At 41.9% G+C, this 26,295-nt stretch overlaps 1 protein-coding gene across 8 annotated transcripts in view; it reads left to right on the top strand.

Annotated features, from left to right (window-relative positions):
• CEP104 (centrosomal protein 104) overlaps positions 1–26,295 on the top strand; it is a 44,946-nt gene that overhangs the window by 15,355 nt on the left and 3,296 nt on the right. For 5 of the 8 annotated variants that reach the window (XM_060201299.1, XM_060201298.1, XM_060201301.1 and 2 more), the window contains 14 exons: positions 683–838; positions 2,144–2,371; positions 4,842–5,036; positions 5,760–5,927; positions 6,783–6,956; positions 12,850–13,026; positions 13,445–13,651; positions 14,066–14,173; positions 17,800–17,857; positions 18,615–18,681; positions 19,572–19,680; positions 22,200–22,338; positions 22,548–22,615; positions 25,663–25,753. In XM_060201299.1, coding sequence (XP_060057282.1) covers positions 683–838; positions 2,144–2,371; positions 4,842–5,036; positions 5,760–5,927; positions 6,783–6,956; positions 12,850–13,026; positions 13,445–13,651; positions 14,066–14,173; positions 17,800–17,857; positions 18,615–18,681; positions 19,572–19,680; positions 22,200–22,338; positions 22,548–22,615; positions 25,663–25,753 — 1,945 coding nt within the window. Of the gene's footprint in view, positions 1–682; positions 839–2,143; positions 2,372–4,841; positions 5,037–5,759; positions 5,928–6,782; positions 6,957–12,849; positions 13,027–13,444; positions 13,652–14,065; positions 14,174–17,799; positions 17,858–18,614; positions 18,682–19,571; positions 19,681–22,199; positions 22,339–22,547; positions 22,616–25,662; positions 25,754–26,295 lie in introns of those variants that run through there. The other 3 variants (XM_060201300.1, XM_060201303.1, XR_009552492.1) reach the window with 3 other exon arrangements.

Raw genomic sequence — 26,295 nt, 5'->3', positions numbered from 1 at the left:
TGTGGCTCCTCTGTGCCTGTGATAGGTTTCAGTATAATTCATATGCTATACCTTAACCCAAATGAACAAGTTACTAAAAGCCATGGAAGTTCATGCGCGCTCACAGATTAACCAAAATGAAAATGAACATCTAAATAGTCCTTTAAAATAAAGTATGTAGGGGCCGGATGATGGCGCGCCTTGTTGAGTACACGTTATAATGTACAAGGACCTGGGTTCAAGCCCCCAGTCTCCACCTACAGGGGGAAAGCTTTGCAAGTGGTGAAGCAGTGCTGCAGTTGTCTCTCTTTCTACCCCTCCCATCTCTATTTCTTGCACTCTCTATCCAATAAATAAATAAAGATAATTTTAAAAAATGTTTCTTTAAAAATTTAAGTGTGTACTGCCACCTCTCCAGACTGCAGTCAGACATTATCACCAGATATTGTGTTGCTCTTATAAAATGGTAGAGAAACACAAATATTACCCTAAACTTACAGACTTTCTAGGTGCTGGTCAACAAGAAGCACCCCAAACTTTATAGGTGGGTGGGGTTTGTCTTTAGTTGTCCTATTGTCCCTTCTCCCCCCAGGATATATTGGTGGTCATTGTCACTGATGCTTAAACACTACTTTGAAAGTTATCTCTGTATTTGATATCAGTTGATCCACAGTTGAAACTGAAAGTACAACTCATGCTTCAGGTTGGTGAGCGTCTTGGGAGGTACGAGGTGGAGAAGCGCTGTGCTGTGGAGAAGGAGGACTATGACCTGGCCAAAGAGAAAAAACAGCAGATGGAGCAGTACCGAGCCAAGGTGTACGAGCAGCTGCAGCTGCATGACCTTGTGGATGCTGAACTGGTAGGTGTAGGCACAGCAGAGGGTCACGGGGTAGCAGGTACAGGGACAGTCTCTGAGGGAGTCTAGTCTTCACAGAAGTGAGCATCTTCTGTGAGTTTTTGATGGTGCAGTCATCTTACTATAGGTCACTTCAAGTCCTACATGCCTCCCAGATAGATTCCTCCCAAGATAAATATCCACAGTAGTGGAACTGGGTGGTAACAGCTGGTTGAGTACATACATTACCATGTGTGTGTGTGTAGGTAGATAGATAGATAGATAGATAGATAGATAGATAGATAGATAAGAAATAGATATAGATATATCCACCGTAGTGGTAAAGAGAATTGACAAGGTGGAACTTCCACAGCTTCTTCCCCATGTCACTTCAGTTCTCCACATGGAGCTCTCCACATGGACTCTCTCAGGAGTCTTGAGCAAGCCTTCAGTGCTGCAACTTGTGGGGTCTGAGGGATAGCTCACCAGATAGGACCCCTGCCTTGCAATGTATATAGCCCTCATTCCAGTACCAGCACTACATGGGAGTATGGTCTGGAACCATGATGTCTCTACCTTTCTTTAACTACCTGAATGAAAAAGCAACCCAGGAGCATTGGATTTATACATGTGTGAAGCCATGGTTCAGCAAAGAAAAATAATCAACAGCATGTAGAGTGTGTACCTTGTGAGGTACTCTGCTTTGCCCCTTAGGCCCTATCCAGGCAGGAGGTGTGTGTGGCACATTGAAGTAGAAACTGAGGCCTTGGACCACACAGAATGTGGTTGAAAGAGCAAACACGGAGCTGTGCAGTCCTGCCATTCTAGTTGTGTGAACTCAAGCCAATTCCTTAGCTGGACTATGGCTCCATTCCCCATCTTGTTTATAGGAGGTAAGAGAGTGAACATTCAATGAACATCTGTACCTTCCCCATATGTAGTCAATGCTGAATCTGTTCAGTGAAACCTGAAAACCACAAACAGCTTGATTTTGCAAGCCCAGAAGAATCAACAGTGCTAAGTTTTAAACACAGATCTCTTTGAGTCCCACCTATATATCTGTTCCCCAACATGCCACGCCACTTTCCCTGGCACATGCTCCTGGGCATGCTTCCAGTGGTAATGACCTCCTGTACTAGGCTCTATTTCACTGGGGTTTCAGTGTATATATCCCTTAGGTAGGTCAGACAGTGACTGTCAGATGTGGAAGGAACATCTTCAGGTTCTGTTATCACCTTGCCTTTCTGAGCTATTGTCAACTTAAAGGGAACAGCGGAGTAATGATGTATGGCAGTGACACTGAGAACTACACATCCTGTTTTCCCTCAGATTCGAAGGCCTTTTGACTTGCCCCTGCAGCCTCTTGTCCACTCTGGCAGCCCCCATCGCCCACAGCCTATGCTAACACTACCACCACAAGAAGAGAGGGTGACAGAAAAGCGATTTGCAGACCTTGTCCTTCAGGAAAAGCCTTCAGCACACCCCCAAGATGTATTTCCACATCCTGCCACAGCAGAACGGCCACTGCCTGCCACAGACCCCCACCTCAAGACCATGGTAGGTCACTTGGTTCCAGACTTGGATGCAATTTATTGAGAGCATATCTGGTCAGGACACCGATGCTGTCACAGGTGCTGACCCAACATTGGAAAGACATCACTGTGCAGAAGAACTTGACACTCTCCTGCACTGAATCTCAGAGGAGGGACATAAATATTGAAGAATAAAGTCTAGTACCCTAGTCTGTCCTCACCATCAGGCCTGTCAGGACTCCCCCAGCTGAGTCTCTGTAAGACTCTGTAAGCATTTTTCTCACTGTAAGACTGAACAGCTATCCACTTGCAATGTTGTCTTCAAAGCTAAACAAGGACTTGTAAGAAAATATATGACATGGGGGCCTGGTGGTAGTGCACACATATTGTCAAGTGCAAGGACCCAGGTTCAAGCCCCTGCTCCCAACATAACCAGGTGAGCCACCTGCAGTGAAGCAGGTCTACAAGTTTCTTTCTGTCTCCCCCTCCTCTCAATTTCTCTCTGTCCTACCTATTAAAAATAGGAAAAAAAATAAATATATGAAATAAAATACATAACATGAAGTAACCTCAGTAGAATGGCAGTACCAGTCTGTGTATTGCTGTTCTACCTGTCAGGAGTGTATGTTGTAAAAGAAACCCTATTCAAACTAAACTCCCATTAGTATTATTTAACCAGAAATTTAGCTTCAGGATAAGTATGATCCAGAAGCTAAGCAGTATCATCAGATCCCTCATCTCCTCCTATCCTCCACCTCTACTTTCTGGATCCATGTCAACCCAAATCTGGCCACTGCCACATGACTTTCTTTTTTCTTTTTTACAATGGACAATAAATACAGTAGTTTATACATGCTTAACATTTCCACAAAACAATACAACCCCTAGCCACATGACTTGCAACTTTAAGTCTGTACAGTATGCCCTCCTGGGGTGGGGGTGGGGGGTGGAGGGAGAATATGTCCCATTCTAAACAAGAATCCTCAAGTTTGCCCAAATTATACCTTCCATCACACACCTACCCCTAAAGGCAATGACTGGGCCAAAGGTGGCCTATGCAATAGTTGAGATGTCTGGGTGCCCCTTGCATCTTCTGCTAGTGTTCGTGTTAAATGACCAATGCTATGATGCCTAGCAATCTGACTCAGGCTCCCATGCATGCCTGTGAGTGTCACATCATCTCTACCAGTAATATCTTATTACTTTATTAAGTGTGTATAAACAGCTACACTTTTCACTGGCTAAGTGACAGCCTGCTAAGTGACAGTGAGTCAGGGAGTATGCTTTCTGTTCTCACTCGATTACTCAGAAAGCTTCTGCCTGTATATTTAATTATCTCCCCTCGAAGACAGAGGCCCATGCTTTCTGCTGTTCCACACAGACACCATGAACAGTCGCTGATGTGACTGATGTGAATTATGTGCTCAGCCAGTATCTCTTGAAGTCACAGGTGAATGTGCCAGGCAGATCCATCCAGAGACTAAGTGAGCTCTGCAGAAAAGTTGCCTTCTAGAGTTTTCACTTTGGCTGCCTATTCTGCATATAAGTCCCCTGGGTTATGAATACATATAAAATCAGGCTTAACCCTTTTGGGCCATCAGTCATGATGTATTTTTCTTTTTTGTTAACAATACACTAAGTTTTTAAATATTTATTTGATAGAACAGAGAAATTGAAAAGAGATAGGAAATAAAGAGAGAAAGATGAGAGCCAGACGGTGGCACACCTAGTTAAATGCACACATTACCATGTGCAAGGATCCAGGTTTGAGCCCCTGCTCCCCACCTACAGAACAGTGAAGTAGGTCCACAAGTTTCTCTCTTTCTCTCTCCATCTCTGTCTCTCCTTCCCCATTCAATTTATTTATCTATTTGTCTTTATTGGGGGATTAATGGTTTATAGTTGACAGTAAAATACAATAGTTTGTACATGCATAACATTTCCTAGTTTTCCACATAACAATACAACCACCACTAGGTCCTCCCCCCATTCAATTTATATCTGCCTATCTAATAAAAATAGGAAGAGAGAGAGGCAATGAGAAAGAGACACTTGTATTACTGCTTCACCACTTGTGAAACTTCCCCCTGCAGATGGAGATAAGGGGCTTGAACCCAGGACCTTATCATGGTAATATGTATACTTAACCTGGTGTGCCACCACCTAGCCCTGATGACATATTTTTCTATGACTTTTCTAACAACCCAGTAAGATTGCTAGTGATAAATACTAATTGAAGCCAAATATACCCTACTTTTTTTTTTTTTTACTTTTTACTCAGGCTGTAATGTTTAGAAAGGAAATAACAACCCTGATCTATTTTTTTCAATTACATTCTATTTGTTATATATTTTATTCTAATCTGACAGTACTGCTATTTAGCAAAAACATGGTTCTTACCAAGTAAGTTCAGAGCAGTATGCCTGCAGTTGAGCACAGTGCCCCTGATGGGAGAGTCCAAGGAAATGCTGCAGCTGTTTTTTTCTTTCCTGCAGCCAGAGTCCTTGCCTTATGATGAACGGCCACTTCCTGCCACTCGCAAGCAACCCTCAGCAGCAACTGTGGAGCCAGAAAGGAGTGACACTGATGTGAGTGAGGCTCCCAGAGGTCCTGCAGGTGAACCCGAGCCCCTAACAGAGAAAATCTGGAGAGAAGCAGGCTCTTCCATTGAAGTGCTAGGCGAGACATTGGTGAGAAATGACAGTTAACATCTGTGTCTTTCTATACTGGGGCGGGAAGGAAACAAGAAAAGCTCCAGTGTTGGGCTATAATGGTGTTGGTCAGTGTACCTTTATATGCATGTGTTGAAAACCAGATCACAGTTCAGCTCTGGCTTATGTTGTTGTTGAGGATTAAACTGTGACTTTGGAACCTGAGGCATGAAAGTATTTGCATAACCATTATGCTATTCACTGGCCCCTGTCATGTTTTTTTTCCTTCTTATTCAATTGAAAAGTCTTTTGGTAATTACTAATTAGAGGAACCAAAAGAAATATGCTGGAATTTAAGAGATTGTTAGTATTCATAAGATGGTGTTTCTTTCTGGTATTCCCAATAGTAGTAATGAAAATCAGTATCTTCTGTGCACTCGAGCTAACTCTAGTAAAAAACAATGCAAAACAAAGATGCAAATATCTCCTTAGTAAAATGAGTCCTGTTGGTTTGTTGTCCCTAGTCCCCATCTTTGAGATATTTCCCTTGGTAGGTATTTCCTGTTTTAGCAGCTGTAAAATTTTTATATTAGAAAGTAAATTTTAATAAACATACACATTTATCCTGTCGAAGTTCTAACATCAGAAAAGATTTTCGTTTTCATTTTAAACAAATTCTCCAGTTGTATAGTGCTGGTGGGGGAAGGTGGAGTGATGTCATTAAAATTCTCACTCTAAAGGCAGAACACTGCTCTTTGGCAGGTTGCTGGGGCCTATTCTAGGACCTGGTCATACCGGGAAGATGCACTGCTTGCCTTGTATAAGCAGCTGATGGAAATGCCTGTTGGAACCCCAAAGGAAGACTTAAAGAGCGCTCTGAGAGCATCCATCTTTCTTATCAGGAGAGCCATCAGAGACATAGTTACCCCGGTGAGTCCACTCCTCCTCCAGGGAATCCAGTGTCTCTGATGCTGTGACATTCCTGAGATATCAGAGTGGCCTGACAGCCTGGTCATGGCATTGTTAGTGTCACTGGGAATTAAGGTTCTCTGGCAAGAAATAGAGTCCATGAAGAGTCTGAAGTTAGACCTTCCTGATTATTCTCTCTGGACTTGAATAGCCTCCGTTTTTTCCAGGCTCTTTGAAGCAGAACTGAGGCCACAGTCACCAGGTCCAATCAGTGTTTAGTGAGTGTTTTGTTTTATTTTTTTAATTTCTAATCTTTATTTATTTATTGGCTAGACATAGCCAGAAATTGGTAGGGAAGGGGGTGATAGAGAGGAAGAGAGACAGGCACCTGCCGTACTACTTCACCGCTTGTGAAGCATTCCCCCCTGTTGGTGGGGACCAGGACATTGGGTCCTTGCACACTGTAACATGTGCACTCAAGCAAATGCACCACCACCCAGCCCCAAGTATTTTATTTTTCATGGAACTAAGAAACTAGAAAATTACTATGAATTTTTCTAACACGTGAAAAGCCCATAAGAGAAAGCATTCTGTAATGGCCCCATTGTCTGTATTTGCACAGAAGCTTATCCAGTTACACCAGAGCACTAGATATTTGGCATCAAGGGAAAATGTGTGACACAGTAAAATAACCACATATAAATTCAGTATGCAAAGTGCTGTATTAAGAAAACAGTTTTCAACTTGCTGTTTTCAGCTATTAAGATAATATTCAATATAGTGGGCGTATTTATTATTTTCTAGTAAATTCCATTCTTACCTTTGAGAAAATTCAATTTTAATTGCTTACCTTTTTTTTTTTCTTTATCATTCTAGGTCTTCCAGGCTTCTTTGAAATTGTTGAAAATGATCATTACTCAGTATATTCCTAAACATAAACTGAGTAAAGCTGAAACAACTCACTGTGTGGAAAGAACTGTCCCTGTCTTGCTTACCAGAACTGGAGATTCTTCTGGTCGTCTCCGTATTATGGCTTCAAATTTTATTCAGGTATGAGCACCACTGTAAAATTTGAGATCACAGATAATAAACATTCCTACATATATTCAGCTTAATACCTTCAAGCTTCCATCTCTACTCAATAGCATAATAGATTGCCCTTAGAGATTGTACTTTCCTGCTGCTCTTAAAAGTAATTTTTGTCTGAGACATTAACTTTGATTAAAGTATACCTTTTGGGTTTTCTAGTGTTTCTCTTACTCAGCATGTGCTATTAATTTTTAATATATAAAAATGCACAGAATATTAAATGAACATAGGAAATTAAGGTAAAAGAAATAACAACTAGGGGAGTTGGGTGGTAGTGCAGTGGGTTAAGCAAGCGTACATGGCGCAAAGCGCAAGGACCAGCTTAAGGATCCCGGTTCGAGCCCCCGGCTCCCCACCAGCAGGGAAGTCGCTTCACAGATGGTGAAGCAGGTCTGCAGGTGTCTATCTTTCTCTCCCCTCTTTGTCTTTTCATCCTCTCTCCATTTCTCTCCGTCCTATCTAAAAATGATGACATCAATAAGAACAATAATAACTACAACAATGAAAAACAATAAGGGCAACAAAAGGGAAAATAAATATAAAAAAATTTTTAAAAGAAAGAAATAACAATTGTATAATTATCTTAACCTAAATATTTTCATTCTTGGAGCCAGGTGGTGGCACATCTGGTTAAGTGCACATATTACAGTGCACAAGTACCCAGGTTGGGCAAACGCTAGAAGAAGAAGTACCCAGGTTCAAGCCTCTGGTCCCCACCTGCAGGGGAAAAGCTTCGAAAGTGGTGAAGCAGGGCTGCAGGTGTCTGTCTCTTTCCCTCTCTATCTCCCCCCAATTTCTCTGTCTCTACCCAATAATAAAAAATTATTTTAAAAATTAAACTATAGGGAGTCGGGCTGTAGAGCAGCGGGTTAAGTGCAGGTGGCGCAAAGCACAGGGACCGGCATGAGGATCCCGGTTCGAGCCCCGGCTCCCCACCTGCAGAGGAGTCGCTTCACAGGCGGTGAAGCGGGTCTGCAGGTGTCTATCTTTCTCTCCTCCTCTCTGTCTTCCCCTCCTCTCTCCATTTCTCTCTGTCCTATCCAACAACGACAACAACAATAATAACTACAACAATAAAACAACAAGGGCAACAAAAGGGAATAAATAAATAAAATAAATATAAAAAATAAATAAATAAAAAATTAAACTATAAAAATAAATATTTTTATTCTTTCCTCCTCTAGGCTAGGTGTCATGGGAAATATTGAAATAGAAGTCAGTAAGTGGGGAGTCGGGCTGTAATGCATCGGGTTAAGTACAAGAGGCGCAAAGCACAAGGACAGGCATAAGGATCCCAGTTTGAACCCCTGGCTCCCCACCTGCAGGGTAGTTGCTTCACAGGTGGTGAAGCAGGTCTGCAGGTATCTGTCTTTCTCTCCCCCTCTCTGTCTTCCCCTCCTCTCTCCATGTCTTTCTGTCCTGTCCAACAATGATGTCAATAACAACAATAGTAACTACTACAATAACAATAAAACAACAAGGACAACGAAACAAAATAAGTAAATAAATTTAAAAAATGAAGTCAGTAAGTGAGGTTTTTGGTATATGGGTATACATACGGTTTGCAATGTTAAAATCCATTTTACTCTCTTTAAACTAGCTAATGAAAAACTAGTATAGGAATTCTTAAATGAAGTTCTATAGTTGGCTTCAGAAAGTATAAATTCCTAAAAAGCTTTTTTTTTTCTTATTAAAAATTTATTTATTTATTTATTTCCTTTTGTTGCCCTTATTGTTTTATTGTTGAAGTTATTATTGTTGTTATTGATGTCATTGTTGGATAGGACAGAGAGAAATGGAGAGAGGAGGGAAAGACAGAGAGGGGGAGAGAAAGATAGACACCTGCAGACCTGCTTCACCGCTTGTGAAGCGACTCCCCTGCCGGTGGGGAGCCGGGGGCTCGAACCGGAATCCTGATGCCGGTCCTTGTGCTTTGTGCCACATGCGCTTATCCCACTGCACTACCGCCGACTCCCCCTAAAAAGCTTTTAACAAAATTTTGTGAGTATGTATATCTTCCTTGGGAATCCAAAACCTTTATAGTTTCATTTTTTTGCCCCACCAGCATTATCACTGGGGCTCGGTGCCGGCACACAAATCCACTGCCTCCAGTTATCATTTTTTCCTTTTTTTATTTGATAGGACTGAGAAAAATTTAGAGGGAAGGAGAGATAGGGAGAGAGAAAGATAGATATCTGTAGACCTGCTTCACCTCTCATGAAGCATCCCCCCTGCAGGTGGGTAATGGGAGTTTGATCCCTAATCCTTACGCATGGTAACGTGTACTTAATTGGATGTGTCACTGCCCAGACCCACTTTTAGAGTTTCTCAAAAGGATCTTTTCCCAATCTAGAGAACCACTGATTGCATTTGGGTAAATAAACTTAAATTTTTAGGAAGTGAGTAAAGAAAAATAAATTTTATCATAAGCCACATAACATCTTAGTCAGTGACCACCCTCTATACAACCTGGGTATGTAGTCAACTGTGTCCTTTAGTTTTGTGTTCACAAAACAAAATTACCTGAGGATACTTTTGTCAGTGTCTCTGCTGTTGAGCAACACATGACTCTTAATACTAAGAAGAAAGTAAAAATAAGTTATATTCAAGTACAATAATATACTCCTTGTTGTAGAACCTGAACTGGAATTGGCGTATTGTAGCAAAGTAAAAGACTCTGGGGTGGGTGGGGGGGAAAATACAGATCCAAGAAGGATGACAGAGGTCCTAGTGGGGGTTGTATTGTTATATGGCAAACTTAGAAATGGTATGCATATACAAACTTTTGTATTTACTATTGAATGTAAAACATTAATTCCCCGATAAAGAAATTAAAATTTTTTAAAAAATAAATATATATGGAGTCAGGCTGTAGCGCAGCGGGTTAAGCGCAGGTGGCGCAAAGCACAAGGACCAGCATAAGGATCCCGGTTTGAACCCCGGCTCCCCACCTGCAGGGGAGTAGCTTCACAGGCGGTGAAGCAGGTCTGCAGGTGTCTATCTTTCTCTCCTCCTCTCTGTCTTCCCCTCCTCTCTCCATTTCTCTCTGTCCTATCCAACAACGATGACAACAACAATAATAACTACAACAATAAAACAAGGGCAACAAAAGGGGATAAATAAATTAAATAAATAAAAATTTAAATAAATAAATATAAATATATATATATATATATATTCCTTGTTAATATCACTTAAAATTTGCAATAGGAGTTGGGGAGGTAGCACAGCCAGTAGCATACCAAACCTGCATGCCTGAGGCCCCAGAAGTTCCAAGTTCAGTCCCCAGTACTGTCATAAACCAGAACTCAATAGCTTTCTGGTCTCAGTCCGCCACCCCCATCTTGCTTCATTAAAAATAATTTTTCAGGGAGTCAGTGGGTTAAGCGCAGGTGGCACAAAGCGCAAGAACCAGCGTAAGGATCCTGGTTCGAGCCCCCAGCTCCCCACCTGCAGGGGGTTTACTTCACAGGCGGTGAAGCAGGTCTGCAGGTGTCTATCTTTCTCTCCCCCTCTCTGTCTTCCCCTTATCTCTGCATTTCTCTGTCCTATTCAAGAACGATGACATCAACAACAACAATAAAAAATAAAAAACAAGGGCAACAAAAGGGAATAAACTAATAATAATAATTTGAGGAATAGGCCATATTTCAAATGATATATTAAAGTGAAATCATATCATTGTTTTATTTGTTTGTAAGTTATATTGGTGAATAGTAGTGCTGAAATCTCCTGTTTGAACTCACCATAGAGCAGTTTATTGCAGTTAAAATTCTCATTCTGCATCAACATCTCAACTAGTTGACTTTAACTGTATTGTATCTGCAGCATCTGTTTGTCATTTAAGACTTGACTTGACTTTTTAGAATGCTCTCAATTTCTTTTTTAATTATATTTGTACAGTTACTCATAGACCCAAATATCAAGTTAGTTATACTGGCAAATGAAAGGGTTATTGAAGAGATCAAATTGCAGGCTGGTTAAAGGCAGATTTATTTCTATGTGGCAACTCAAGTGCTTCCATATTTTATCATTTCTTTCATTTTCTGTGTCTGACTACATCAATTATAAATACATTTATTGGGGAGTTGGGCAGTAGCACAGCAGGTTAAGCGCACATGGCGCCAAGCACAAGGACTGGCTTAAGGATCCTGTTTCGAGCCCCCAGCTCCCCACCTGCAATAGGGTCACTTCACAGGTGGTGAAGCAGGTCTGCAGGTGTCTTTCTCTCCCCCTCTCTGCCTTCCTCTCTCTCCATTTCTCTCCGTCCTATCCAACAATGACATCAATAACAACAACAATAATAACTACAACAACAGTAAAAAACAAGGGCAACAAAAGAGAAAATACATATAATTAAAAAATTTTAAATAAATATAGTTATTATAGAAAGATTTGGGTTTTTTCAGAGGTACTTTCATTCTTTCATCTTAGCACATAAACAGTCACGTCAATCAGAATATCACACATTATTACACACACTTGGTTGCCTCTTTTTTTGTTTTTGCCTCCAGGGTTATTGCTGGGACTGGGTCCCTGCACTACAAATCCACTGCTCCTGGAGGCCATTTTTCCCATATTTTTTTTTGTTGCCCTTGCTGTTGTTATTATTGTTCTAGCTCTTGTTGCCCAATAAGACAGAGTAATCAAGAGAGGAGAAGACAGAGATAGGGAGACCTGCAGACCTGCTTCACTGCTTGTGAAGCAACCCCCCTGCAGGTGGGGAGCCATGGGCTCAAACCCGAATCCTTGCACTTCCCGCCATGTGCACTTAACCCACTGTGCTACCACTGGCCCCTGACCTTTTTTTTTCTGCCAAGGTTATCCTGTGGTTTGGTACATGCACAACAACTCTATCACTAGGTGGCTTTTTTTTTTCTTCTTCTTCATCCTCCTCCCCCCACCTTTATCTGATAGTTACAGAGAAATAGAGGAGACAGAGGGGGAAAGGAAAGAGAGACAGAGAGAGAAGGATATACTTGCAGCACTGCTTTACCACTCATGAAACTTACACTCTATAATCTTGGACCAGTGGCTCGAACCTGGGTGCTTACGCATGGTAACATGAGCACTGTACTGGCTGCATCAGTGTGTGTTCTCTTGGTTGACATTTAATAAATACTGAAGTGGGGAGTTGGGCGGTAGGTAGCGCAGTGGGTTAAGCGCACGTGGCGCAAAGCACAAGGACTGGAGGAAGGATCCCGGTTTGAGCCCCCGGCTCCCCACCTGCAGGGGAGTCACTTCACAGGCTGTGAAGCAGGTCTGCAGGTGTCTGTCTTTCTCTCCCCCTCTCTGTCTTCCTCTCCTCTCTCCATTTCTCTCTGTCCTATCCAACAACAATGACATCAATAATAACTACAACAATAAAACAACAAGGACAACAAAAGGGAATAAATAAATAAATAAAATATAAAAAATTAAAAATAAATAAATACTAAAGTGGTGGTTCTCACAGAAAAATTAATTTCTTTTCGATATTTAGAAATTAGGGTTTTGTCTTTTTGTTTGTTTTCTTTTTTTATAGAGGCAAAGAGGCAGAATGGTAGAAAAAGAGTAGAAAAGATCACAGCACCTTTACTGTGCTGGCGGACCTGGGCTCAGACCTAGATAGAAAATCTTTTTCTTAAGTTTGAGAGATCCTGAAATCTTAAGTTTTCAGGTCATGTTTTCTGTAAAGCTTTCATTAATCCCTGAGCAATCACAACATTTTTCTTATGTTTCTGGCTTTTAACTATCACTTTTGGAAAGGAAATATAAATCTTAAGATCAATGATTTTACTGCTGTATATTAAATTGTATTGAACTGCTTCTAGCATACTCAGTGAAAATTCACAAATTATATTGGTCTTTATAGGAAATGGCTTTGTTTAAGGAAGTTAAGTCTCTCCAACTTATTCCATCTTACTTGGTACAGCCATTAAAAGCAAACTCCTCAACTCATCTAGCCATGAGCCAGATGGAACTCCTGGCCCGGCTGTTGAAAGATCTGGGCACTGGAAATGCAGGTTTCACCATAGATTCTGTGATGAAGGTGAGTTGTATGCATGTGGCATGGCACTGTGGTCTTAGCATGGACACAGCACTGAGACCTGCTGCCTAGTCAAGCTTCTTTTAAAATCTTGAATGAATGATTTCATAAAAGTGACCGTTGTTCATCTCACAAATTAGCACACTGAGGTCTCCTGCTATTTGTGTCTTATTCATTGTTTTGGGGTTTTTGTTTGTTTTTTCTTTTGAGGTAGATCTTAGAGAACATTTATTTTTCAGAGATAAACTCAGTGTTCTAGAGAATATCACGTTTATAGAAGTATATGGATTTTTTGTGATTTGGATAACTTAATACTTTCAATTTTTTGTAATATTCTTTTATTTTGGAAAAATAATACCTTTGCTATTTTAAGAGCCAATTCCAAGTGCCCTTAACAACTCCTCCTCTGTTTTATTTCTAGTTTTCAGTGAGTGCTCTGGAGCATCGAGTCTATGAGGTCCGGGAGACAGCAGTTAGAATTATTTTGGACATGTACAAACAACACCGGGATTTTGTGCTAGACTACCTCCCTCCAGAGGACAATACCACACGCAAGAATGTGCTTTATAAAACAATTTTTGAGGGATTTGCTAAAATAGATGGCAGACCTACAGATGCTGAAATTAAGGTAAATTACCTTTACAAAATTCTCACTTACTCCTGCATTGAACTTATTTGACACACAAATAAATGGGCACAACACTGAAGCAGCATATACAGGAAGAAAGCACTGGATACTAAGAATGCTGGTTTTGAAGGTCAGCCCTGCTCCCCTCTATCATGCAGGTGACAGCTGTTTTCCTATCCTTAGATAGCAATGCTAGTAGCCAGGGGGACATTTGCAGTTTTATCTGTCAGTGAGTATTTATTTAATTAATCTAGTGAATTTATTTTTAACTCTAGTTACATTATTAGTCTTAGTAACTTAATTATATATTATTTATAATATGTAGGAACCAGAATTTGCATGCTATAATTTGTTTACCAACTTCTAAGACTATCCTAAAAAGCTGTTCTGATAAGAGTAAACATTTCATGCCAGGCACAGAAAAAAGCAGCTACAGAAGAAGCAGAAAAACGAAAGAAAGAAGAAATTAAAGCTTTACAAGGGCAGTTGGCAGCACTTAAAGAAACCCAAGCCGAAGTTCAGGTAGGAAAACCTGACATGTATTTTCTTCAGTGTCAAATCACATAGCATATATATTATTTCATTATATGTTGCACAAATGCATAGCATCCTTAATTTACTTTTGATGGAACTATACAAATTGTATATTTTATTTATTTATTTATTTTCTGCTACCAGAGTTATTGCTGGGGCTCAGTGCTGGCACTACAAGTCCACCACTTCCAGTGGCCTTTTTATCTTTCTTTTTTTTTTTAATTGGATAGGAAAGAGAAGTTTAGAGGGGGGGATAGAAAAGGAGAAAGAAAGAAAGAAAGAAAGAAAGAAAGAAAGAAAGAAAGAAAGAAAGAGACATTTTCAAATCTACTTCACTGCTCATGAAGCAAACCCCCCCTCCCCAGGTAGGAACCTGAGTCCTTGTGAATGATAACATGCACTTAACTGGATGCACCACTGCTTCACCCCCTGTGAATTGTATCTTTATTGCTTCCTTGTTTGTTTACGAGAGAGAGAAGAGAACCTGAGCATCACTTTGGCACACTCAGTGCCAGGGATTGAACTCAGGACTTTGTGTTTGAGAGTCCAGCTTGTTTGCCACTTTCAGGGCTGCCTGAATTACTTTTAAAATTAGCTGTAAGATGACTAAAAGAATCCTCTACTAGATTGTATGATTTAGATATGAAATATGATCATCTAAGTTTTTTTGTCTTCCTTAGTACAGTGCTAAGGAAGTTGCTGTAAATGTTTAGAGGAAGCTTCCAGGCTATGAGAGGATGAAGGAAAGGCTAGAGAAACAGATTTGTCCATGGATCCACACCTTCTTTAGAGACACTGGAAGAAAATAAGCTTGAATGCAAAGACCTGATTTCACTACATTGAAAAAAGGCAGTGTTTCACCTCAGTAAGCCCTGCATCCTAGCCTCCTATGAAGGTGATAAGTGGTATCTGGTTGAAGGCAAACCTGCACTTTGGAAGTGCCCTGCTTCTGTGCTTTAAGTTTGATTCAGAACACTGATACTGTGCTTAAGTTCCTTAAGTTGAAGGAAACTTTCTTTTAAAAAAGAAAGAAAAGGGAACTGGAAATTAGGTGATGACACTGGGTTAAGCACATATAGTATGAAGCGGAAGGACCCGTGCAAAGATCCCAGTTCAAGCCCCCAGCTCCTCACCTGCAGGGGGGAGTCACTTCATAAGTAGTGAAGCAGGTGTCTGTCTTTCTCTCCCCCTCTCTATCCTCCCCTCACCTTTCAGTTTCTCTCTGTCCTGTGCAATATAACAGAAAAAATGGGCACCAGGAGCAATGGATTCATACTGCAGGCACCAAGCCCCAACAATAACCCTGGAGACAAAAAAAATAGAAAGAAAGAAAGAAAGAAAGAAAGAAAGAAAGAAAGAAAGAAAGAAAGAAAGAAAGAAAGAAAGAAAGAGAGAGGGGGCGAGGGAGGGAGGGAGGGAGGGAGGGAGGGAGGGAGGAAGGAAGGAAGGAAGGAAGGAAGGAAGGAAGGAAGGAAGGAAGGAAAATCGGGAGGAGTTGCTGATCAGCGTGTTATGGTCTTCAAGATAGCTGTTGAACCAGCAGTTTGCATGCCATGTGCTTCAGGTCTGAAGGTGGGTCTCTGTTAGGTGTTCTGACTACAGTTTGTTTTGTTTTGTTTTGTTTTGTTTTGTTTTGTTTTGTTTTGTTTTGTTTTTAACCAGACCTCGGAGCCTCAGGCATGAGTCTTTTTGCATAACCATTATGTTACCCCACACATACACACTACAGTTTTTTAAAAAGAAAAAAAATGGGTAAGGATGATGAAAGAAAAAATGTGATTCAATATATGTTGAAGTGTCTGTAGAATGAAATCACAGTAACATTATATCTAAATTCTGGAGCTTCAGAATAACTGTGAGGAGAGGAGAGACCATACAGACATGAGAAAGAATTGTGCCGGGGGGGGGGGGGCTGGGGGGGGCTGGGAAGGGGTAGTTACTAGGAGACTAGGACAGACAGAACCCCTCTCCTCTCACTCATGTTCCCTCAGGTTCTTACCACCACCCTCTGTTAGCTACTACAGATGAGCAAATAAATTCAGAAAACCAAAATGACTTTCAGAGTCACAAACTAGAAAGGGGTTAAGACTTAACTAAAACTTACTTACTACTGAATCCCTATCCTCCTGGTTTCAGCACAGGATCTAGCAGTAATGACTCCTGTTGTAGGGCTTAATCTCAGGTACTGCTGTTGTCAACTAGGGCCATGTGTTCCCAAGATCTCTATAGTGATGGTGTGGAAGTTCCTAGGAGAGAAGTAGGAAAAGTGGAGCCATTCAGGCCAAAAATCTGAATATCTGAGGTCAACATAGAAGAAACTGAACTAGAATGCCCTTAAGTAGTTGCTAAAAGCTATGGTTCGGGGGCTAGGCGGTAGAGCAGCGGGTTAAGCACACATGGTGCAAAGTGCAAGGACTGGCAAAGCACAAGGACCGGTGTAAGGACTGGTTCCAGCCCCTAGCTCCCCACCTGCAGGGGGTTGCTTCACAAGTGGTGAAGCAGGTCTGCAGGTGTCTATCTTTCTCTCCCCCTCTCTGTCTTTCCCTCCTCTCTCGATTTCTCTGTCCTATCCAACAACAACAATAGCTATAACAACAATAACAACCACAACAAGGGCAACAAAATGGGAAAAATGGCTTCCAGGAGCAGTGGATTGATCGTACTGACACCGAGCCCCAGTGATCCAGTGATAACCCTGGATGCAAAAAAAAAAAAAAAAAAAAAAGCTATGGTTCAATGCTCACATCTTAAAAGCCAATTTATTGGTGAGATGAAACAGGTTTACTTTCAGATAATATCTGAGAAAATGGTAAATGCACGACTTGAAAAACCTTCTTGTTTGTAGGCTGTGTGGACCTAGGGTTTTATAAGGATAGAAAGAGAAAAGGAGCTTACAAGGAGCAATGTGCTGGTGAGGGAGGAGGGATCCAGTCGCCAGATCTTCCCCCTGACATCAGTGTTCATTCTGGCCTCCTAAGCTTTTAAAAACAAATTCAAGGTTACTTTATTGTGGAAAGTTCATGTATGGAGCTTATAACTAGGATGGTAGCTAATTTACAATTTAAAATGGAATCTGTCCTATTCTGTTACAAGTTCAGTACAAGTCTTCCAAGATAGCTCACCTGGGAGCTTGCCTGCTTTGCCATTCACTCAACCCAGGTTCAAATCCAGCCCCTACTACACTGGGGAAAAATTAAGTGCTCTGATGTCTTTCTCTCTCTCCTTCTATCTCTCTTTCCTTTCCATTTAGAAAAAGTCAGCACAAAACGGTGAAACCCTGATGGTGACAGGGAAAAAAAAAACAAGGTCAACACAGACAAGCCAAAGGACAGGAGCGTGGGGGTGGCTGGGGGAAACTACACCAGTGTCAAAAGGTGCAGGTAGTAGCCTTCACCATACTTTCTTGGAGAGGGAATAAGAGCCCCATGGGGGCTTGAAGAGTAGGGGATTACTGCATATGTTTGGTGTTGTTGATGCTTTAATTCATGTTTCATTTGTTGACAAAAGTTCTAAAACAAATCTGAAGATCATGCTTTCAGAATTAGATGTATCCTGCATAGACTTTGCTCATTCTGAAACCATTTGTCCCTTATCTTTCTGCTTTTCTGTCATAGGAAAAAGAAAGTGATACTCTGAAAAAAGAAAGTGATACTCTGAAGACAAAGAACCAAGGTAAATAAAAAGTATATGGTAAGAAATCTACATGGAGGCTCTGGGCACCCACTTGAGTGCACACATTACCATACGCACTGACTGCTCCTTACCTGCAGGGGAAGAGAGGAGCTTCACAAGTGGTGAAGCAAGTCTGCAGGTGTCTCTCCCCCACACTCCACTCCTCTCATTTTCTCTCTGTCCTATCAAATAAAATAATAAGGAAAAAAAAAGAATGGCCACCAGAAGCAGTGGATTTATAGTGCCGGTATGGAGCCCCAGCAATAATCCTGGTGGGAAGGAAGGGAGGGAGGGAGAGAGGAAAGAAAGAAGGAAATCAACATGGATATAGGAACCACTTTTTTTGTGCAGTTGTATTGATCCAAGTAGACCTTTTTCCTCCCCTCTGAATTTGAGATAGAAAGGGAAAGAGAGACATCACAGCACTGCTCTACTGCCCATGGAGCTTCCCTTTAGTGCTGTGCCTAGTGCTCCTATGTGGTGCCAAGGAATCAAAACTGGGTTGTCATGCATTCTAAAATATGAATTATCCTGGGTAAGCTGTCTTTAGCCCCAAGTTGGAACTAATTCGGTCCTTTGAATAAGGTCTGCTGAAACGTGCTGCATTGCAGAGGTTCGTGAACTGAATGTAAAGTAACACTTTCTTTATTGACCTGATAACCCTTTCCAAATAGATTTCACCCTGAGCTGGCTACTGAAAATATAAACATGTTTCTATGAAGAGTTACTTAGATTTATTTCTGTCTAATTTCTTTAGACTCTCAAGGAAGGAAAGCAGCCCTACCTAGCACTCCAGAAATTCCAGATGATCACTATTTAGATAAGTGAGTAAAGTTGTCTTCAACTCATCATGTCATGATTATGCTATATTCACCTTAGTTTCTGAAGATTATGTAAATTAATGGACTTGTCTCATGAACTTTAAAAGCTCAGAAAGTTGCCTCTGAAAGTGATAGCTGTGCTAACTCTGAATAAGTGAGGATAATGTTTCCTATCATCGCCCTCAGAAGTCAGCTCCCTATTTGTCAAAATTGCCAGAACAGACACTACAAATTATAATGACAGAAATATTTTTACCTGTATAGTAGCCAAGTCATACATACAGAGAATTTTGGGGAGCCTTTTAATTATGATTTTAATATCCTATCAACTTGCTTATGCTGACAGAATTTGAAAGAGGGGCTGGGTGGTGGCGCACCTGGTTAAGTGCACATGTTACAATGCGCAAGGACCTAGGTTCGAGCCCCCAGTCCCCACCTGCAGGGGGAAAGCTTCACAAGTGGTGATGCAGTGCTGCAGGTGTCTCTTTATCTCTCACCCTCTCTATCCCTCCCTTCCCTCTCGATTTCTGGCTGTATCTATCCAATCAATAAATAAAAGATAATAAAATAAATAAATAAATACATTTTTAAAAAAGAATTTGAAAGAATATGAAGCTGATTTATCTCAAGCACCTATTGGTAAAGTATTTTCTAGGGTGCTTTAACAGAGGACCCAGCCAACCCCTCCTGAGATCCTTCCCATGAAACATAGCTACTGCTTCACAGGCAAACTGAATCATGGGCAGGGAGAAGCGGGGCTAGAGGGGAGTGTGTGTGTGGCAGGGAGGGAAATGGCTGATAAATTAGGAATATTGGTCTTCTGGAGAGTCAGAGCAGAAGGGACACCACTAAGCTACCTGTACCTTCATTCCTACTCCTCTATGTTGTTTCAGTCTGTGTATTTTTTGTGGGGAAAGGAGCGAGTCCTTCACAGAAGAAGGCTTGGATCTCCACTACTGGAAGCACTGTCTCATGTTGACAAGATGTGAGCACTGCAAACAGGTCAGCTGAGCTTCTGAGTCCACACTGGCTCTTGAAAGGCCTATTGCAAAAATAACCCTAGGCATATATTTTCAGAAGAAAATTTATGGGCAAGGGACCAGGTGCACTTGGTAGAGCAAACACATTACCATGTGTGAGGACCTGGGTTTGAGGTCCTCCCCAACACCTACCCCTCAACCCCCCACAGGGAGGAAGCCTCACAAGCATTGGAACAGTGCTACAGATATCTCTCCTTTTCTCTCTGCCTCACTCTCTCTCACCTTCTGTCAAAAAAAAAGTGACCACCAGGAATGATGGAGTTATACAGGCACCAAATCCCAATAATAACCCTAATAGAAAGAAAGAAAAAAAGACGGGGGAAAGTAGTTAAATAACATCATTCTCTTAAGTTTTTATAATGTGTATATGTATGTGTACACAGCATAGCACTCAGTTCAACATGAGTACAAAATAAACACACTTGTGTGACAAATACCCAGACCATACACCCTTCCAGGTATATTACTTCTCCTAGTCATCCTGGTCTGATTTCTAGGCCTCATATTACAGTAGAACATCATTTTGTGGCATGCTTGGCTTGGCTTTATAGTGTTCTGTTGTTTAAATGTACCACTGCTGTTCACCCATCCTACTGTTTATGGAATGTGGTTTGTCCAATTTGAAATTGCTGTGAATAATGTTGCCACAAATTCTGTTGTATACATACATCTTTGGGTGAATACCTAAACTGTGAGTCCACACTCTAAAACAAGCAAGCACAAGCAGCCCTCAAAAGGCTGTCCTTATCTGCACACCCACCTCAGTCTTTCCATTTTAGATGTCCTAATGCCATTTTGCCTTGCCTCAAGTCTGAGTTGTCCTGACAGAGGGACGGACATGGGGTGCCTGCCATCTGTCTGTTGGCTGTCCAACTGCCTTTTTTTGTAAAGTGCCTTCTAGGCTTTTGTTTTGTTTTTGTTTTGACCAGAGTACTGCTCATCTCTGGCATTTGGTAGTACTGGGGATTGAACTTGAACTATGGTGCCTTGGCCATGAAAGTCCTTTTGTGTAGCCATTATCCTACCTTCCTGGTCCTCGTTTATTTTTTTTTTTTAAATGAGTTGTTATCTTTTTTTCACTATCATATACCTGGATGCATGTTCTCACCCCCTATCTGTTCTGTGTCCTAATCCTTCCACTTCTCTGGTCTTTTAATCATTTGAAGGTGTCCTTTGATGAACAGGACTTTTCCATTGTCATCTCATCCACTTCCAGATTGTTATTTATGGTTAATACTTCTTGTGTTCTGTTTTAAAAACTTCCCCCACTCCAAATTCTTAATCTTCTCTGATAAGTGGGTCCCTCTTTTGATAGAGGAAACAAAAAGGAGACTGAATGCCCATCATCTATTCTCAGGACTCTCAGACTTAGAGAGGAAAGAGTATACAGACCTCACCTTCTGGCTGAGTTCCAAACCCTGATTGGCTTTTCCAGTAGTATAAGAAAACATGTGGTATGAAGCTTTAGGATATAGTAAGGCACTCCTGCCAAAGATGGCAACATGATGACATTTCCTCACAATCTTGTTCTGCATACATACTCAGAAATGTCAAGGAATTGAAATGTGACCCCAAACTACCCCCCACACACACACATACTTAGCCACTGAGTTGTCCTGTCCCAAAATATTAAATTACTTAAAGCCCCACCCCATTCTTAGTCATGCTCTTTGTAAACTGCTAAAGTAAATGACCAGAAAGACATGGGCGGGCCTTTAATAGAGTATAAAAATAATCACAGGTGGACTAGGAGGTAATGCAGTGGATAAAGCATTGAGCTCAAAAGTATGAGATCTTGAGTTCAGTCCTCACTACTCATATATCAGAGTGACTCTCTGGTTTCTCTCTCTCTTTCTCACAAATCCTTTTTAAAAGTAACCACAGGGGTGGGGGTGACAGCATAATGGTTATGCAAACAGACTCTCATGCCTGAGGCTCCTAAATCCCAGATTCAATCCCCCACACCACCATAAGCCAGAGCTGAGCAGTGCTCTGGTGTTTCTCTGTGTGTGTCTCTCTCTGCATCTCTCTCAAAAATAAAAAAATTAATTAAAAAAAAATTTTTTTTAACTATTTAAAAAAAAAAAAGTAACCACATGGGGGGTGAGAACCAGAAAGAAAACGTGTGTGCTAGGGACCAGGCAGTGGTACACCTGGCGAAGCACACAGATTACAATGTGCAAGGATCAGAGTTCAAGCCCACGGTCCCCACCTGCAGGGGGAAAGCTTTGCAAGTGGTGAAGCAGTATTGCAGGTGTATGTCTGTCTGTCTCCCTATCTCCCCCTTCCCTCTCAATTTCTGACTGTTTCTATCCAATAAATAAAGATAATAAAAAGAAAAAAGAAAATGTGTGTGCTTACCTATGTAACAGTCCAGAAAACTGCTGGTTTTTATAAGCATAGGAAGAAGTGAAGACATTGCAGGTTTTTGGCCAAAACAGGACCACACACTGGGTCCCAACACTGTATTTCTAAATCCAGGTGGTCGAGATATCCAGTTTGACAGAGCACTTGTTGACAGAATGTGACAAAAAAGATGGTTTTGGAAAGTGTTATCGCTGTAGTGAAGCTGTTTTGAAAGAAGACCTTCCCAGACACATAAAAACAAAAGAATGTAACCGTGAGTGTTGCCCCAGGGTCCCCACCAAGACACACACCCCTACACCCCCACAGCCTATCACACCCTCATGCCCTCCGTGTCAGTTGGGAAGGCCCAACTGTGGACATGGTATCATTTAAGTGTCTCAGGGACCATGGATTGCTGTGTCTGCTGGTCTGCCTCAGTCAGTGTCAGAGGAATAACCGACCTTTTTTATTCAATCATTTCAGCTGCCAAACCAGAGAAGCTGGCAAACCGGTGTCCTTTGTGCCATGAAAATTTCACACCCGGAGAAGAGGTGAGAGGTCTCACTGGGAAAAGTTAACAAAACTAATTTTGGAAAGTTAAAGCATGCCTTTGCAGGGCTAGAGAGATAGAATAGTGATTAGGCAAAAAGACTTCCATGCTGGAGGTTCCAAAGTTCCAGGTAGTTCCAGCCAGAGCTGAACAGTGCTTTGGTAAAATAATAATAATAATTGTTATTATTAATTAGAATGATAATAATAAAATACTTCCTTGTATAATAGACACTCTTTCACAGTCCTGAGACTAGAAATTTAGAATCAAAGTATAGGCAGGGCTGGTTGCCCCTGAAGTCTTTCTCCTTGGTAAATAAACATCCATCTTCCTCAGTCCTTATACTCAACTAACTAGCCCACTTCTAGGTGATGACAGTGAAGAAGCTGTCAGTGCTGGGCCAGAACTGTGGTAACATTCTGAGTGTCCAGGAAGCAGATATGTAATAGACTACATTCACATAAGTTTTATTATAATGCCCTTATAGTTGCTTATTGTTATTATTATTAACCTCTTGTTTTTACTGATGAGTGTGTAAGTATAGGGACAAGCATAGTGTATATAGAGTTTGGGCCTATACCATAGGAGTCTTGGAATGTGCCCCCCATGGATATGGAGGAGACAACTGTACCCACTTGTTTACATGATTTCCTGCCATCACATATATAAGTGTCTCTTTGGGGAAACTCTCAAGTCTCACTGCTTTGAGTTATAAGTTTGAAATGGCTTTTTCCACTTACTGATTTTGTCTACATGGGGGAGTCCAAACTGGTATCTCAGTCAGACTATATAACACACTGGTTTCTTCTGATTAATAAAAACCACCCAGCAGGTAGCGCAGCGGGTTAAGCGCATGTGGTGCAAAGTGCAAGGACCGGCATAAGGAGCCCGGTTCGAGCCCCCAGCTCCCCACCTGCAGGGAAGTCACTTCATAGGCGGTGAAGCTGGTCTGCAGGTGTCTGTATTTCTCTCCCCCTCTCTGTCTTCCCCTTCTCTCTGTCCTATCCAACAACCACCAACAACAATAATAACCACAACAAGGCTACAACAACAAGGGCAACAAAGGGGGAAAAAATGGCCTCCAGGAGCAATGGATTCATGGTGTAGGCACCGAGCCCCAGCAATAACCTTGAAGGGAAAAAAAAAAAACACCCAGTTCAGTTTGGAATTTCTACTTCATGCGTGATCTCAATCTCTCCTGCCTTCCTCATTGTATGCTACCTTGTGACGTGGCAGTCTAGAGTAAGGAGAACAAGGTCTTTCATTCCCATTCTTTCCTCTCACATGTCAGACCCCTTAGGTGTTGTTCCTTTCCTTTCCTGCTACATGACCAGCTGGCAGTCCCCTCTGTATATTAGGCAGCCATGCTGAGCCCCTGTGTATCAACCCAGAGCTGGGGCCCAGTTCTGAAGACCAGCCTATGGTTGGTTCAGCCATGTCTATTTCCATCCCCCTTGGCTTCTCCTGCCCACTGTCTACCCACTGTGTCCTACTGCCTGGCTCAGACTCAGCAATACCCACTCACTTTCCCTTTACCACCGAAACTCCCTGACATACAACTGCTCTCTCAGCCCTTTTATTCACACCCTTCCTGTGAGCTCCCATCCTGTGTCATGTTGAAGAGTACTGCTTCCTTTCATGGTTTCTGTCAAGCTCTAGAAAGGCCATGTCAGCATCACAATTGTGTCATCTCCATCCTCCCAGCATTGTTCTGTTGCCAGGAAGCTCATAGTGTCAGGTGACTGTTTCCAGGATCCAGAGGAACTCACTGGTATCACTTCTATTTCCTGCCCCCTTTTCTTTTTCTTTTTTTTTTTATTTGTTGTTTAATTGTTTTTATAGTTACTGTTGTTATTGATGTTGTCATTGTTAGGACAGAAAGAAATGGAGAGAGATGGGGAAGACAGAGAGGGGGAGAGAAAGATAGACTCACTGCCTGTGAAGCGACTCCCCGGCAGGTGAGGAGTCAGGACTTGAACCAGGATCCTTAAGCCGGTCCTTGTGCTTCATGCCACATGAGCTTAACCCACTGCACTATCGCTCGACTCCCTCTGCCCCTTTTTCTGACAGTTTGACAAGAAGACCATTTGTCCCATAGGGGGTTCCATGGACTACATTTGCTGATTATATCCCTCTTTCTATTCTCTATATTTCCTATGAGTTAAATATTTGTCTTACAGACTTGCCACACACAGGTTTGAATTTTCCTATTTTCCCCCTTTGGCTACTTCACTGGCAACAATGCCCATGTCCAAGAACTAAGCAGGGACTGCAAAGTCTAGATCTCCTACTATGCCATTCCTTCTCATTTATTAGCTAGAATATTCCTCAAGTGGAGGGCCTCCCTCATCTCCCCTTCAGTCACTGGGTAGGCTCTATATTGGAAAGGCATGATGAAAGTATGATTCTCCTTCAATTATTGATTTTCAGTAGCAGGTTGTCTCTAAGCTGCTCCAGTGGCTGTTTATCTGTATATTTGTTTGCTTTCAGTAGTAGTCACAGATGTAAACTCTTAGTGTATTCTAGTCATGGCAGTTATTGCCTCAATGATTTAGGAATCATCCTATCTCTGGCCAGTGATGCCTTTCCTGTGGATTGCCAGGGCTGGCACATGGGTTCTGTAACTACAATAGTGACAGAACAAACAGCTGCAAACAGTGCTTACAGTGACAAAGCTTCACTCAGAGGGAAGCAACAAGGCTGCTCCTATGCCATTTTAGCATCACAGTAGTTGTTGGTTGGCCAGAGAGCCCCACGGTCCTTGGTTGAGAGTCATTTTGGCAAAGGCCTTGGTGAGACCCACATCTCTTGTTGCTGGCTGGCCTGGCCATGGCTGCCCACGTAGCAGCAGAGTACACCAGCAAGACATGTCGCTGCAGCCATTTCTCTGATTTCTGTCTACTAGCATCTCATCATCTAAGACAGGGGGTTGGGGTGAGGACACTCCTACCCCCTTTGACCATCTCTGGTTCCTTTTGTTATGGCAGGTAGTCTGGGATACAGGGAAATAGCAAATCCTGTGCCTTAATGATGCCTCTTGTGTTGCAGGCATGGAAAGCTCACCTGATGGGCCCTGCTGGCTGCACAATGAATCTTCGCAGGACACATGTGCTGCACAAGGCACCAAGCCTACTGCCTGGTAAGGCCAGGGCCTGCCTGCTCACTGTGCCAAGGAGGTGGGGGGAGTCTCTCAGTCCCTCAGTTTCCCTGACTCAGGGGAACAATCTACCAGCATCTTTTTGTACTGGTCCTGGCTCCTGACTGAGTAGACTGATCATGTAGCTAGAATTCTTCCTACAGAAACACAAAGTCAAACATAGTGCCACTACTTGTTATGTAAGTCATCAGTTTAGTACTTTTGTCTCAGATGTAGGATGCCATCAACAAAATACAGTAGCTTTCATCAGGAAATTACTCCTGGCCAAAAGACAGTAAGCCACCACTTTTATTGTTTATTGTTATTGTTTTATTGTTTTTATTGTTTATTGTTGAGATGCATAAGAAATGAGGAATCCTGAACACAAGTGTCAGGCACCAGGTACCATGCCCATGACCAAAGTGGTGGCATTCACAGAGTGAGCTCTTTACACATGAGTAGCTAGAGATACAGACAGTGTCTGGTGGGGCCCTCAGAGCATCTCTGGTCACATACTGTTTGTTTCCTTCACTCAGGGGCTGATT

This window comes from Erinaceus europaeus, chromosome 11 (genome assembly GCF_950295315.1).
Source record: "Erinaceus europaeus chromosome 11, mEriEur2.1, whole genome shotgun sequence".
Taxonomy (NCBI): Eukaryota; Metazoa; Chordata; class Mammalia; order Eulipotyphla; family Erinaceidae; genus Erinaceus; species Erinaceus europaeus.
Note: the sequence above shows the minus strand (reverse complement) of the source record. Positions and strands in the feature narration are given on the sequence as shown.